Raw genomic sequence first — 16802 nt, 5'->3', positions numbered from 1 at the left:
TAAATCTATTGACATAGCCTTCTGTTGTTTGATTAGACCAATTCTCTTTCCTTCTTTTAAAATATTTGATTTTACTCTCCTGAATGAAGTTCAGGTGACTTCTACCTACCTGCAGGAGAGAACTACTTCAATGTCTTACAGAAGCTTCAGAGGCTACACCCACTTTTAGATGTGGCCCCTCCCGACTCACCTCTATATAAATGCACCTGTAGCATTAGTCTCACAGTAGACTCAGCATTCTCCAGGATCCCTCTCTCCCTCTTTCTCTATCTCACTGAAGAGAACAGAATCCAGGTCAGTGGTTTCATTTCACTGTTTCTATTTAGTCCTATCTTTTTAAAGAAAGATAATCAAGTTTGTCTGAATAACTGTAATGAAATGTATTTTTTAAAACAGTAAATGTATAATGACAAAAATATTGAAAACTAAGTTATAATGAAAGATTGTAATTCATAAGATTATAAATTATAATTCAAATATCTTTATTTGTGCCTTAATCGCCTTATGTTTCTCTACTCATCACAAAGGAATGTTTTATTTTTTCGGATGTTTTGTCGTTGGTGGGAGAAACTCACAGAGTATTAAATGACAGAGAGAGTTTTACCTATTGAACAGCCCACCCACTGGTCCAATCAGCGTTGTTTCCACATCATTTCAACCAAAAAACTCAATGCGATGACATTAAATGAACTTGGAAAACTGATCGAATTTGCAAAATGTCCTCAACTTTTCCCCTAAATCCAATGACAGGGTGACATTTTTGGTTGATTTCACTTTGAATTCACGTTAGTTGACAACTCAACCAAATGTAAATCCAAACTAGACGTTGAACTGACGTCTGTGCCCAGTGGCTGGTGACTGTGGACACTGTCTGTTTCCCATGCAAACACCAAACAATACTAGTATTGTTTTAGACAGAACATAACTCTGAACTCATGTCTGTTCTTGGTTTTGTGAGTTCTCTCATTGACAAGAGGTAAAAAGTAGCTTTCTAACTTATTGTGGAATAGGATATTAACAACAATAACTATCCCCATAGTAATGTAAGATATGAAGGGTTTTCTGACAGTTCTTGGGAAACTCTTCTGATACCAGATTGGTCATTTACATGTTGATGATTGTACTGTGAGCTGGGATGAAGTAATTGTTGATTGTCTCAGACAGTTTAGTAGCCGTGAAGACAGTCTAGTAGCCATAAAGACAGTCTAGTAGTCACAAAGACAGCCTAGTAATCACAAAAACAGTCTAGTAACCAGTGCTCCCGCACATTGGCTAACCGGGCTATCTGCATTGTGTCCCACCAACCCCTCTTTTACGCTACTGCTACTCTCTGTTCATCATATATGCATAGTCACTTTAACCATATCTACATGTACATACTACCTCAATCAGCCTGACTAACGGGTGTCTGTATGTAGCCTCGCTACTGTTATTTTCAACTGTCTTTTTACTGTTGTTTTATTTCTTTACTTACCTATTGTTCACCTAATACCTTTTTTGCACTATTGGTTAGAGCCTGTAAGTAATCATTTCACTGTAAGGTCTACACCTGTTGTATTCGGCACATGTGACAAATAAACTTTGATTTGATAATCATAAAGACAGTTTAGTAGTCACAAAGACAGTCTAGTAGCCGTAAAGACAGTCTAGTAGTCATAAAGACAGTCTAGTAGCCATACAAACTGTCTAGTAGCCGTACAGACAGTCTGGTAGTCATAAAGACAGTCTAGTAGTCATAAATACAGTCTGGTAGTCATACAAACTGTCTAGTAGCCGTACAGACAGTCTGGTAGTCATAAAGACAGTCTGGTAGTCATAAAGACAGTCTGGTAGTCATAAAGACAGTCTAGTAGTCATAAAGACAGTCTGGTAGTCATACAAACTGTCTAGTAGCCGTACAGACAGTCTGGTAGTCATAAAGACAGTCTAGTAGTCATAAAGACAGTCTGGTAGTCATAAAGACAGTCTGGTAGTCATAAAGACAGTCTAGTAGTTATAAAAATAGTAATCCATTGAAGTTTATCACTGGCTGATTCTTAGTTTGAATAGACAGCAGCGGTGGGCTCGTTCAAAATGGCCCCCAGGCTATGTGTTCTTTTGAGCCCATGAATGTATTGTTTCAGTCTGATCAAAATAGTGCACCTTTGGTATGTTGACAGACCTATTATACTAGCCTAAGTTTTACGTGCCTTTAATAATTATTTGCAATCAATGGTGTAATGACCTTGATCAATTTTGTCCTCAAATAATGAGGATTTCCATATGAAACTGAGCTGAAGCACCGCTAGACTAGAGACATATTCCTTGAGGCCACATTAGTCATGTGTAGTCGACACAAGTGTGTTTATTACAGCAGCGTTCCAACCCTCTAATCTTTATCAGGTCTTCTTCCTCTTTGTCATCTCCCACACAGAGCCGTCATGTCGTCCAGTTTCTCAGTGCGGAGCTTCTCTGTGGGCCGTCAGCCCTCTTTCTCAAGCCTGTCTCTGAGAGACAGCGGCCGTGCCCGCTCCAGAGCTGCCGTGTCCTTTGCCACCAGCCCCCTGACCCGCTCCGCCTCCGTCAGCCATGACCTGAACGGAGTTCCAGTCACCCTGAACCTCAATGGGCAGCTGGGCAACCACACCAACGAGAAGGAGGCCATGCAGGGCCTCAACAACCGCCTGGCCACTTACCTGGACAAGGTGGGTGGAAGGTAGCCTAGAGGGTAGAGGTTAGAGAAGGGGTTCAGCAACCGGAGGCTCGCTGGTTCAAATCCTAGATCTGACAGAAAATCTAGTGTGGAGTGAGCTAGCAACTATCCTGAACAGAGGAGGCTGGTGGGAGTAGCTGAGGAGGAAGAGCTCATTGTAATATCTGTAATGTTATTAATGGAACGTTATCAGAAACATCCGACACATGGAAACCACGTTTAACTTCATTCCATGGATTCCATTCCAGCCATTACAATGAGCCCGTCCTCTTCTGATCCTGAGTGCCATCCTGTCGTTGTACCCTTGAGCAAGCACTTTGCAAGATAATGGATAATAAGTCTTCTTCTTAGGTGCGCTCCCTGGAGACGTCCAACGCAGACCTGGAGCTGAGGATCAAGCAGATAATGATTGAGCGCATCCCTAAAGGTCACGACTTCGAAACCATGATGGCCCAGGCCCACCAGGTGGAAAAGGAGGTGGGTTCCCAGCGTCCCTACGTTCCCATGAGCCCTCTCTCTCACCCCACGTAACTTAACCATGCACTTTTCTCACTGTACAATGAGGACATTGTGTCTATATCTGAGTCATGATGTGGATTTACACATTGTAAACATAGTCACGCTCAGTACACACACGTGGCCGTACACGTACTACACGTTTACCATGCAAGTGTTGACACAGTGACTCTCTTTAATAGGAGTTTAACATTAGCAGAAATAGACCCTTTAACTTAACCTGCGCTAGACTGTCCCACCAGATGGTGGGTAAAAGATGAGCGTAAGGCCATTTTAAATCAAACGGTTACAGTTTAATGCATTACCCAATATCCCAAGGATGCATATGGAGTCAGCGTTTCAGTAAGTGAGGGTTAAGTGACAGTGAAAGTGTCAGTTTAAGATACATTAGAGACGATGGAAACCTTCAACTGTAAAATTGTACTAGTACGTGGTAGATATGTGAAAGGTAACGCTTACCCTGATCCCTGTCTTTCCTCAGGTGAGGAAGAAGACACTGGAGAACGCTCGCCTCATGCTGGAGATTGACAATGCTAAACTGGCAGCTGACGACTTCAGGATCAAGTGAGTGTGTTTCTCTGTGTTTGTTTGTTTTGAAGTGAAAGCTCTTCAAACATGGTTTGCAGATGTATGTTCAGGCTCCACTCCAACGCTGCACTAAGTAGACAAATATTTGTCTGCATAGCGGAACTGTGTGCTTGTGTGTGTTTTAGTCTGTGTTTGTGTCAGTTAATCCTTCCCCTCCTCCCTCACCCCACCCCACCCCTTCTTTCAAGTGTAATGTTTATTTTACTATCTGTATTGAATACTTTAGAAATATTAGTCACCAAAGCTCTCACAATCTCTCACTTCAGAATCTCTCACTTCTCAATCTCTTCCTCCTACTCCTCCTCCAGGTGGGAGACAGAGTTGTGCATGTCCCAGTCTGTGGAGAGGGACTGTTTGGCCCTGAAGAAGGCCAAGGTGGACCATGATCAGATCATCGGATCCCTGAAAGGAGACCTGGACAGCCTGAAGGAAGAGATCTACTTCCTGAAGAAGAACCATGAGGAGGTGAGAGGAGGTAGCTCCGTAGATCAGGACTTTATCCATCCTAAGTCAAAAACTTGAGAGAGGTCAACTTTCTTTATTAAGGATGATGGTATCCCGACAGACAAAACTAGTGGGAATGATGTCATCAAGATGCCATTTTAATCCGTTTTGAGCTCTGGGATAGAGGGGCCAGGAGTTTTTCCTCACTTCATTACGAAGCCAGGAAAAACTATGGGTCCCTAGTTATAGCCAGGTTATAACTGAACCACAGATTTTTCTCATGGTCTCCTAGTATGGGGAGATATCTCTGACTGGAGTAAGACAAGGATGTCCTCTGTCACCTTTCCTCTTCTTACTGGCCATTGACCGAATGGCCTGAACTGAATGACAGACCACTGAATCAAGTAAGTGGTCTGAGAGGGGAAGAGACTGGTCCTCTGTTCATTTCTGTCCCAGTGGTGGTATCACTCTACATCCCCTTGGAAGCTTGGAGTAGGAACCGGCTCAGACTCTGAAACACAACACCGGAGGTCTCTTTGTCTTAAGTAACTCAAAGCCTGAAAGTAACTCAGGTCTTAGCTTTTTTACTCAAGTCTACAGAGACCCCTCTCAAAACAGCATTGGTTCACTGGTTGCTCTGCTCTGAATAGGAACACTACAGACCTGTGTGAAGGGATAAGTCACCTTGTACTACTTGTATGTGGCACGGGGTAGAATGATGTGATTGTAAGTTTCTTCTGGTGTGTGTGCACGTGCCTGCGTCCGTGTGCGTGTGCGTGCCTGCCTCTGTGTGTGTGGGTGCTTGGCTCATCCCTTCCTATTTTCCTATGGTGTGTGTATGTGTGTGTTGTCGATAACTGGCCCTAGATGTGCTCGGTGTGTCTATAAAGCTGGGTGTGCTGCCAATGCAGTGGTGCCATATGCTTAGTCTATTAAGTTGTGTATTTCGCAGAGAGAGAGAGAGAGAGAGAGAGAGAGAGAGAGAGAGAGAGAGAGAGAGAGAGAGAAATTTGCCCTCCTGCCCCTGAGCAAGGCAGTTAACCCACTGTTCTCCAGGCGCCGATGACGTGGATGTAGATTAAGGCAGCTAACCGCACCTCTCTGATTCAGAGGGGTTGGATTAAATATGGAACACACATTTCAGTTGAATGCATACAGTTGTACAACTGACTAGGTATCCCCCTGTCCCTGTGAGAGGGAACAGTGAGAGGGAACAGTGACATGAGCTCACCTCCATCAAGTATTCATGGAGAGGATGTTAATAATGAAGAGGGTCTCTCTGTCACAGTGGGGTGTAGAATTCACTGACCTCTCTGTCACAGTGGGGTGTAGAATTCACTGACCTCTCTGTCACAGTGGGGTGTAGAATTCACTGACCTCTCTGTCACAGTGGGGTGTAGAGTTCACTGACCTCTCCATCACAGTGGGGTGTAGAATTCACTGACCTCTCTGTCACAGTGGGGTGTAGAGTTCACTGACCTCTCTGTCACAGTGGGGTGTAGAATTTACTGACCTCTCTGTCACAGTGGGGTGTAGAATTCACTGACCTCTCTGTCACAGTGGGGTGTAGAGTTCACTGACCTCTCTGTCACAGTGGGGTGTAGAATTCACTGACCTTTCTGTCACAGTGGGGTGTAGAATTCACTGACCTCTCTGTCACAGTGGGGTGTAGAATTCACTGACCTCTCTGTCACAGTGTGGTGTAGAATTCACTGACCTTTCTGTCACAGTGGGGTGTAGAATTCACTGACCTCTCTGTCACAGTGGGGTGTAGAATTAACTGACCTCTCTGTCACAGTGGGGTGTAGAATTCACTAACCTCTCTGTCACAGTGGGGTGTAGAATTCACTGACCTTTCTGTCACAGTGGTGTGTAGAATTCACTGACCTCTCTGTCACAGTGGGGTGTAGAATTCACTGACCTCTCTGTCACAGTGGAGTGTAGAATTCAATGACCTCTCCGTCACAGTGGGGTGTAGAATTCACTGACCTCTCTGTCACAGTGGAGTGTAGAATTCAATGACCTATCCGTCACAGTGGGGTGTAGAATTCACTGACCTCTCTGTCACAGTGGGGTGTAGAATTCAATGACCTCTCCGTCACAGTGGGGTGTAGAATTCACTGACCTCTCTGTCACAGTGGGATGTAGAATTCACTGACCTTTCTGTCACAGTGGGGTGTAGAATTCACTGACCTCTCTGTCACAGTGGTGTGTAGAATTCACTGACCTCTCTGTCACAGTGGTGTGTAGAATTCACTGACCTCTCTGTCACAGTGGCGTGTAGAATTCACTGACCTTTCTGTCACAGTGGGGTGTAGAATTCACTGACCTCTCTGTCACAGTGGTGTGTAGAATTCACTGACCTCTCTGTCACAGTGGGGTGTAGAGTTCACTGACCTCTCTGTCACAGTGGGGTGTAGAATTCACTGACCTCTCTGTCACAGTGGGGTGTAGAATTCACTGACCTCTCTGTCACAGTGGGGTGTAGAGTTCACTGACCTCTCTGTCACAGTGGGGTGTAGAATTCACTGACCTCTCCGTCACAGTGGGGTGTAGAATTCAATGACCTCTCCGTCACAGTGGGGTGTAGAATTCACTGACCTTTCTGTCACAGTGGGGTGTAGAATTCACTGACCTTTCTGTCACAGTGGGGTGTAGAATTCAATGACCTCTCCGTCACAGTGGGGTGTAGAATTCAATGACCTCTCCGTCACAGTGGGGTGTAGAATTCAATGACCTCTCCGTCACAGTGGGGTGTAGAATTCACTGACCTCTCTGTCACAGTGGGGTGTAGAATTCACTGACCTCTCTGTCACAGTGGGGTGTAGAATTCACTGACCTCTCCGTCACAGTGGGGTGTAGAATTCACTGACCTCTCTGTCACAGTGGGGTGTAGAATTCACTGACCTCTCTGTCACAGTGGGGTGTAGAATTCACTGACCTCTCCGTCACAGTGGGGTGTAGAATTCACTGACCTCTCTGTCACAGTGGGGTGTAGAATTCACTGACCTATCCGTCACAGTGGGGTGTAGAATTCACTGACCTTTCTGTCACAGTGGGGTGTAGAATTCACTGACCTCTCTGTCACAGTGGGGTGTAGAGTTCACTGACCTCTCTGTCACAGTGGGGTGTAGAGTTCACTGACCTCTCTGTCACAGTGGTGTGTAGAATTCACTGACCTCTCTGTCACAGTGGTGTGTAGAATTCACTGACCTCTCTGTCACAGTGGCGTGTAGAATTCACTGACCTTTCTGTCACAGTGGGGTGTAGAATTCACTGACCTCTCTGTCACAGTGGTGTGTAGAATTCACTGACCTCTCTGTCACAGTGGGGTGTAGAATTCACTGACCTCTCTGTCACAGTGGGGTGTAGAATTCACTGACCTCTCTGTCACAGTGGGATGTAGAATTCACTGACCTCTCCGTCACAGTGGGGTGTAGAATTCACTGACCTCTCTGTCACAGTGGGGTGTAGAATTCACTGACCTCTTTGTCACAGTGGCGTGTAGAATTCACTGACCTTTCTGTCACAGTGGGGTGTAGAATTCACTGACCTCTCTGTCACAGTGGGGTGTAGAATTCACTGACCTTTCTGTCACAGTGGGGTGTAGAATTCACTGACCTCTCTGTCACAGTGGGGTGTAGAATTCACTGACCTCTCTGTCACAGTGGTGTGTAGAATTCACTGACCTCTCTGTCACAGTGGGGTGTAGAGTTCACTGACCTCTCTGTCACAGTGGGGTGTAGAGTTCACTGACCTCTCTGTCACAGTGGGGTGCAGAATTCACTGACCTCTCTGTCACAGTGGGGTGTAGAGTTCACTGACCTCTCTGTCACAGTGGGGTGTAGAATTCACTGACCTCTCTGTCACAGTGGGGTGTAGAATTCACTGACCTCTCTGTCACAGTGGGATGTAGAATTCACTGACCTCTCTGTCACAGTGGGATGTAGAATTCACTGACCTCTCTGTCACAGTGGGGTGTAGAATTCACTGACCTCTCTGTCACAGTGGGGTGTAGAATTCACTGACCTCTCTGGCACAGTGGGGTGTAGAATTCACTGACCTCTCTGTCACAGTGGTGTGTAGAATTCACTGACCTCTCTGGCACAGTGGGGTGTAGAATTCACTGACCTCTCTGTCACAGTGGGGTGTAGAATTCACTGACCTCTCCGTCACAGTGGGGTGTAGAATTCACTGACCTCTCCGTCACAGTGGGGTGTAGAATTCACTGACCTTTCCGTCACAGTGGTGTGTAGAATTCACTGACCTCTCTGTCACAGTGGTGTGTAGAATTCACTGACCTCTCTGTCACAGTGGCGTGTAGAATTCACTGACCTCTCTGTCACAGTGGCGTGTAGAATTCACTGACCTCTCTGTCACAGTGGCGTGTAGAATTCACTGACCTTTCTGTCACAGTGGGGTGTAGAATTCACTGACCTCTCTGTCACAGTGGTGTGTAGAATTCACTGACCTCTCTGTTACAGTGGGGTGTAGAGTTCACTGACCTCTCTGTCACAGTGGAGTGTAGAATTCACTGACCTCTCCGTCACAGTGGGGTGTAGAATTCACTGACCTCTCTGTCACAGTGGGATGTAGAATTCACTGACCTCTCCGTCACAGTGGGGTGTAGAATTCACTGACCTCTCTGTCACAGTGGGGTGTAGAATTCACTGACCTTCTCTCTGTCTTTTCGCTCTTTCCCCACCTGCAAAATCTCAATCACATCTTATGTCCTACACTTGTCTGTCCATAGTGACTGGCAGCACAGTGCACAGTGTGAGGGTTTGGCTTTCATTATGATTAAACCATGCTGCAGCAAAAGACAATTTGCTCTTAATGACTTTCCTATACAGATGAAATCGTTTGCCTGCTCCGTAGCAAGCTGCTCTATCCGCACGGAGTATTTTAATGTCGAGCTCAATGTAAAAAATACAACAATCTCAGAGGTTTTAAAAGGAACAGAAAGGAGCGATATAAACGTAACTTTTGGGGGGTTCGGACCGTTTCAGGGGGGGTTCGGACCGTTTCAGGGGGGGTTCGGACCGTTTCAGAACTTTATTTTACTGGTTGGAACAGTGGACGGAAAAAAAAATTGGTTCTGTTCAGAAAGACACGATTGGAAAAAAGTTCCAACCCCTGGTACTTTGTGACAACATTTGTAATTGATTGATTGATTTATGTATGAATTGTCTCTCTGCAGGAGGTGGAGTCTATGAAGGGCCATATTGCTGCTCAGACTGTGACCGTGGAGGTGGACGCAGGCCGTGGTGGACCTGAACTGGGCACAATAATGTCAGAGCTCAGAACTCAGTACGAGGGCATCGTCAAGAAGAACAAGGACCAGGCTGAGCAGTGGTACCTCAAGAAGGTCAGTGGGGGACTGGCTGGGGACCTCAAGAAGGTCAGTGGGGGACTGGCTGGCTGGGGACCTCAAGAAGGTCAGTGGGGGACTGGCTGGCTGGGGACCTCAAGAAGGTCAGTGGGGGACTGGCTGGCTGGGGATCTCAAGAAGGTCAGTGGGGGACTGGCTGGCTGGGGACCTCAAGAAGGTCAGTGGGGGACTGGCTGGGTGAGGACTTCAAGAAGGTCAGTGGGGGACTGGCTGGCTGGGGACCTCAAGAAGGTCAGTGGGGGACTGGCTGGCTGGGGACCTCAAGAGGGTCAGTGGGGGACTGGCTGGATGAGGACCTCAAGAAGGTCAGTGGGGGACTGGCTGGCTGGGGACCTCAAGAAGGTCAGTGGGGGACTGGCTGGATGAGGACCTCAAGAAGGTCAGTGGGGGACTGGCTGGATGAGGACCTCAAGAAGGTCAGTGGGGGACTGGCTGGCTGGGGACCTCAAGAAGGTCAGTGGGGGACTGGCTGGATGAGGACCTCAAGAAGGTCAGTGGGGGACTAGCTGGCTGGGTGCATCACCATGCCAGAAACTAGACACTAGAGTTTAGTCTCTCAGGGCTGATTTGTAACATGAGATAAGTGCGTGTGACTCAAATGTTCATGCAAATCTCCCGTTGGCATTGCATGTGTATCTCAAGTTACGATTCAGGCGTAACATAGTTATCATATCCAGGTGAACCCAGGTGTGGTATCTAGTATCTAGTAACCTGGGGATGCGGTGTGTTCAGGAACGTGTGTGTTACTGTTTTCAGTAACCTGGGGGTGCGGTGTGTTCAGGAACGTGTGTGTGGTGTGTTACAGCTGGAGATGGTGCAGAACGAGGTAAAGGAGTCTAACGAGGCTCTCAGGGGGGCTCAGAGTGACATGGTGGAGAGACAACGCTTCCTACAGAACCTGGAGGTGGAGCTGGAGAGTCTGCACAAACAGGTAGGAACTAGGAACCTGTCAACTGGGGGTTGTGTTGTACTGGGGATCTACAGCTGGACAACCAGCACAACTACAGTATCGATGAGATCCTTGCTCTTTTCCCCACCCATGTTATCCTTGTTGACTATAAATATCTCTCACCTTCCTTGATGTTGGGTCAGATACACTCCTTTAGGAGAACCCTTTTTGGTTCCAGATAGAATAGGGTTCTTTAAAGGGTTCTTCTAGCAGGTTCTAGAGAGCACCTTGTTTCTAAGAGTGTAAGGATCAGTGTTATAACAACAGCCATCCCCTGACCTGTACACAGATGTTCTTCCTTTCTGTAATCACACACTGTATATTTGATGAGAAGGTGTATCGGGTATACATTTGATCTGCGCGTGTACATCACTGTATATTTGATGAAGGTGTATCGGGTATACATTTAATCTGCGCGTGTACATCACTGTATATTTGATGAAGGTGTATCGGGTATACATTTGATCTGCGCGTGTACATCACTGTATATTTGATGAAGGTGTATCGGGTATACATTTAATCTGCGCGTGTACATCACTGTATATTTGATGAAGGTGTATCGGGTATACATTTAATCTGCGCGTGTACATCACTGTATATTTGATGAAGGTGTATCGGGTATACATTTAATCTGCGCGTGTACATCACTGTATATTTGATGAAGGTGTATCGGGTATACATTTAATCTGCGCGTGTACATCACTGTATATTTGATGAAGGTGTATCGGGTATACATTTAATCTGCGCGTGTACATCACTGTATATTTGATGAAGGTGTATCGGGTATACATTTAATCTGCGCGTGTACATCACTGTATATTTGATGAAGGTGTATCGGGTATACATTTAATCTGCGCGTGTACATCACTGTATATTTGATGAAGGTGTATCGGGTATACATTTGATCTGCGCGTGTACATGTGTGCATGCATGTTTGTCTCGTCCGCAGTTGATTTGCATTGCCCCTCCCCCCCTGGAACGCTGCTGCTACTCTCTGTTATTATCTATGCGTAGTCACTTTAATAACTCTACCTACATGTACATATTACCTCAATTACCTCGGTAACGGTACCTCCTGTATATAGCCCCACTATTGTTATTTACTGCTGCTCTTTAATCATTTGTTATTCTTATCTCTTACTTTTTTTGGTATTTTCTTAAAACTGCATTGTTGGTTAAGGTCTTGTAATTAAGCATTTCACTGTAAGGTCTACTACACCTGTTGTATTTGGCGCATGTGGCAAATAACATTTGATTTGATGTGATTTCTATAATCGGACTCACCCTCTCCACCCCAGGTGTCAGCTCTGAAGGGTAACCTGGGGGAGACAGGTCAGAAGTACAGCCTGGAGATGGAGCGTCTGCAGACCACGCTGTCCCAGCTGGAGGAGGACCTGTCTCAGCTGCGTCTGGACATGCAGGTGCTCACTGGTAGCCCAGGGGCTAAGGAGGTGGAACTATACTCATATTTCCATTGTTTACAGTAACAAAGGGACTAATAAAGTTGTATTGTATTTTATTGCAGCGCAACAAGACGGACTATGAACAGCTGCTCCGCATCAAGCAGAACTTAGAGCTGGAGATCGCCACCTACAGGAGACTGCTGGAGGGAGAGGAGACGTGAGTCACCAGGATGATCATCTTTATGTGAACATTTAAAGGGAAATAATGTTCAACTTCATATTCATCATCTCCAGCACCTCCACAACATCAACATATGTGAAAATGGTGCATTTCTATGTTTTGTAGTGAAACATATAGAGGAAGATGAGTGTTTCCAAGGACATCATCAGTGTGCATCGTGTGATTTTAACCAATTATGAGTAGGCATTGCCTGCTAATTGTCTACTAATTCATTGATGATGTCATTGGAAACGCCTCTCTTCCTCTATCTTTGTTACATATAATGCCATGGTCAGATGTAAATAAGGGGTGCTTAGTACTGTATATCCAGGAAGGTTCTGCTCTCAGTGGAGTTTATTCAAACAGATAATTGTTCTTCCTGGGACATAACATCTTCTGCCAGTGACAATTTCCATGTATCAGTTAAAGTCATTGGGCACATTCTTTTCCCATTATTGATGCAGGATTAAAGAAGCGCCATCACCAAAACGTGAGTAACAGTACTTTAACTTGACATCACTCTCACATCCTCATTGACACAGGCTAACCTAAGCAAACATCAACAATTACTTACTCGGCAACACATTGATTGATTGGCGCACAATTGGCCCAGCGTCCTCCAGGTTTGGCCTGGGTAGGCCGTCATTGTAAATACAAATTTGTTCTTAACTGACTTGCCTAGTTAAATAAAGGTTAAATAAATAAAAAATAAAAAATGTAAATGATTGTGGATGTGACCGTACACATGGATGGAGAAAGCTCCTTTATCAGTGTGACATTAGGTAATTCCATCCATGGTGTGTGATAAGAGTCCCCATTCATTCATGAATAGGTCATTTCATTCTCACACAGAGAGACCTCAATTCACCTCAGTCTCTCAAATGGACTGCATGGACTTATCCTGATCACCCATCCTGATCACCCATCCTGGTCACCCATCCATCTTTTGTTTCCCTTTCTTATTTTCTTTCTTTCTTATCTTCCCTCCTCCCTTCTCACTCTCACCTTCACCGAGCATTTCATTGGTCTGAATGTTCACCAGGCTCAAGGTCCAGGGGGGTTACGCTCCCGGGTGAAGTTTCCCCTAGGTACAGATTTAGGATCAGCCCCCCCCCCCCAATCCTAGTTGGGAAACTGCAAAACTGACCCAAGATCAGAATCTAGGGGCAACTTTACCCTGCACCAAGCAGTTACACTGGGAAACGACCCGAGGCTAGCTTGTGTAGGTACTGTCTGTGACTTATAGAGTAAAGTTGAGGTACTCCGGGCCATTGGCTCGCTGACAAAGCCAACTGCCCAACAGCTATTTACACTACAGGTTTAAAATAGGGTCAGCGGTGTTGCCTTATGTCAGATACAACTTGATTCTGTGCTGCTTCCGCCACCCTGGCATCAAATTGTGGTCCCGTGTGGCTCAGTTGGTAGAGCATGGCGCTTGCAACGCCAGGGTTGTGGGTTCAATTCCCACGGGGGGACCAGGGTTCAATTCCCACGGGGGGACCAGGATGAATATGTATGAACTTTCCAATTTGTAAGTCGCTCTGGATAAGAGCGTCTGCTAAATGACCTAAATGTTAAATGTAAATGTAAATCAAGGGGCCGTGGCCACAGACTAATGGCAGTTTCACAAACCTGCAAACAAAGCAACGCCCAAAACAGAGCTGTCCCTAGCAACTGCATTAGGTGAAAATAATACCAAGTCTCAATGTTGTAACGGAGTGTTACTGTAGGCTTGTGACTACTCACTGAATCAATTTGGTAGCACTTTATTTGGGGTGTACTTACAAAAGGAATTCTTAGCACATTCATAAGCTATACTTAACTCATTCATAAGCTGTACTTAACTCATTCATAAGCTGTACTTAACTCATTCATAAGCTGTACTTAACACATTCATAAGCTGTACTTAACACATTCATAAGCTATACTTAACACATTCATAAGCTGTACTTAACACATTCATAAGCTGTACTTAACACATTCATAAGCTGTACTTAACACATTCATAAGCTGTACTTAACACATTCATAAGCTGTACTAAACACATTCATAAGCTGTACTAAACACATTCATAAGCTGTACTTAACACATTCATAAGCTATACTTAACACATTCATAAGCAGTAGATATATCATCAACACGTTGGCAAGTTCATAGGTCGTGTTACAATTCAGAGCCTGTTGGGTTACAGTAATACTGTGACATCCTCTTCCTCATCCTCTTCCTCAACCTCTTCCTCTCGTTTCCCTGCAGAGGAGCCGGATGTGCGGACCAGGAAGATAGTGAAGGTGGTAACTCAGACTATGATCAACGGCCAGGTGGTGGATGAGTCCAGCGAGGTGGAGCAGATACAGGAGGAGGTGAAGAAGAAGAAGAAGTGAGGGACCTCATCATCATCATCATCTTCATATAGCCTCGTTATTGTTATTTTATTGTGTTCTTTTTTAAATTAATTTTTACTTTATTTAGTAAACATTTTCTTAACTATATTTTCTTAAAACTGCATTGTTGGTTAAGGGCTTGTAAGTAAGCATTTCACAGTAAGGTCTACACCTGTGTGACAAATAACATTTGATTTGATTTGATCATTTCTTCTCACACATTGTGGTCAAGGGCCAGCCTTACCCACGGACCCTCAGGGGCCTCCACCAACATGGATGTCTGTTTCATTCCCATCAGAGTGTTAGTCTTCCCTGTTCCTTTCACAGCCTCATGGATATGTCTGGGGACACTATGAGATATATAGTATGCATACAATAATATAATAATACAATAATATGAGATGTACTGAAAGTCAATGAGATGTCTCATACGGCATCCGTCCCTCAGTTGTCATGACTAACATGGTTGTTGTTTAATAAAAGGTTTTGCTTTGTGCATTAAACTATTTATTTCTATATTTAGGTAACAAGCAATAGACACAGTAAATCTCTTTCAACTGAACTGCATTTTTTGGGCTGGGTTTTCAACATGCTTTTGTGTCTGTATCTATAAACTTCTGTAATGTCTGAAATAAAGGTTTGTCTTTTAGTCAAAGTTGGTGTTATTTTCTCTTTTATTTTGTTTCATCATCATGGAGTATCCAAAATACTTCTTATATGTTCAATAACTATCAACCACATTCTACAATGTAAGACGTATTACATCCAACACATTCCACACATACTCAAAACATACTCAATACACATTCTATGATTTCTACACATACTCGAAACATACTCAAAACACATTCTATGATTTCTACACATACTCAAAACATACTCAAACACATTCTATGATTTCTACACATACTCAAAACACATTCTATGAATTCTACACATACTCAAAACACATTCTATGAATTCTACACATACTCGAAACATACTCAAAACACATTCTATGCATTCTACACATACTCAAAACACATTCTATGAATTCTACACATACTCAAAACACATTCTATGAATTCTACACATACTGAAAAAAATTCTATGTAAAACCATGAAACTACCCTGTCTACTACGTAGCCTGATGAGCACAATGACACGTCAGTGGAGATAACTGTGCCTGTTCATGTGCGTGTGATGACAGCTTTGTGCAGTAGGGAGGCATGCATACAACACTGCAAGGTTACCTTCATGTTGAGCCTAAACGTCTGTCTGACAGCTCTGATTAATGCTCCAGACCTATTCATCCATCATAGCACTTAGCTAATCACACTTTGTAATGATGAAAGGTTAGTAAGACTATTCGATTTGATTTGATGTGCTTGTTGTACTTATGGCCTTTAATCAACTTTAACGTTGAAGTCAAATAATGCAAATGCCATCCAATCTTTCACCAGAATACTTTACCTTGTAATCAGAGACATTTAGTAAATGCTGCTTGGACTTAGAGGTCCCTGCACAGCAATTTGTGTGCACATATGTTTAAAGGCAGACTGCCATGCAATCTCTGAACAATGAAGTCATCAATTTGATGTCTCTGTTAATCTTTGCGTTGGAAAAACCATTAGGTGTTTCATTAAGTATATAGGGTGGTATTTCTGGTTTTGGGTTGTGAGGTATGAGACAGAGGTGCCGTCTAAATAATGTTTTACTAAATGACTGACTGACTTCAACAGACAAACAGCTTTTACAATGACAAGTTCATGATCTCCATCAAATGCAAGTCAGCTGAGTCCAAAAACTGTGTTGCTGAAATACATTGTTGTGAATGTAAAGCAGTGTGTTGCTGAGCTACACAGATGTAATTACATAATCATTACCTGCAGAAACCATTATGCTGTCACCTTGGCATCAGTTATTTATGGGAAGATAATCTGTGAAAGCAAAAAATGTGTCTAAATATGCGGTAGGAGAGGGCTGTTTGTAAGTAGGTGTGGGTCTGTCCGGGTCTGTGAGGGTCTGTCCGGGTCTGTGTGGGTCTTTGTGGGTCTGTCCCGGTCTGTGTGGGTCTGTCCCGGTCTGTGTGGGTCTGTCCAGGTCTGTGTGGGTCTGTGTGGGTCTTTGTGGGTCTGTCCCGGTCTGTGAGGGTCTGTCCGGGTGTGTGTGGGTCTTTGTGGGTCTGTCCAGGTCTGTGTGGGTCTGTCCAGGTCTGTCCGGGTCTGTGTGGGTCTT

General features: G+C 44.6%; 1 protein-coding gene across 2 annotated transcripts; it reads left to right on the top strand.

The window, feature by feature from the left end:
• Positions 1-238: 238 nt before the first annotated feature.
• On the top strand, positions 239-14662 carry LOC120044910 (keratin, type I cytoskeletal 18-like). Of its 2 annotated transcripts, XM_038989644.1 has the most exons (11): positions 239-294; positions 2414-2684; positions 3044-3169; positions 3690-3772; positions 4105-4261; positions 9441-9608; positions 10438-10563; positions 11880-12002; positions 12107-12201; positions 12669-12694; positions 14458-14662. In XM_038989644.1, the coding sequence occupies exons 2-11, from the start codon at positions 2421-2423 to the stop codon at positions 14583-14585; spliced, it is 1296 nt and encodes a 431-aa protein (XP_038845572.1). In that variant the 5' UTR covers positions 239-294; positions 2414-2420; the 3' UTR covers positions 14586-14662. The 2 variants fall into 2 exon arrangements, with proteins under 2 accessions (XP_038845572.1, XP_038845573.1); XM_038989645.1 differs by lacking the exon at positions 12669-12694 and having other exon boundaries at positions 14458-14639.
• Positions 14663-16802: the final 2140 nt, after the last annotated feature.

The sequence above is a fragment of the Salvelinus namaycush genome, chromosome 3, assembly GCF_016432855.1.
Source record: "Salvelinus namaycush isolate Seneca chromosome 3, SaNama_1.0, whole genome shotgun sequence".
NCBI lineage: Eukaryota > Metazoa > Chordata > Actinopteri > Salmoniformes > Salmonidae > Salvelinus > Salvelinus namaycush.
This window is presented reverse-complemented; position numbering and strand designations above follow the sequence as displayed.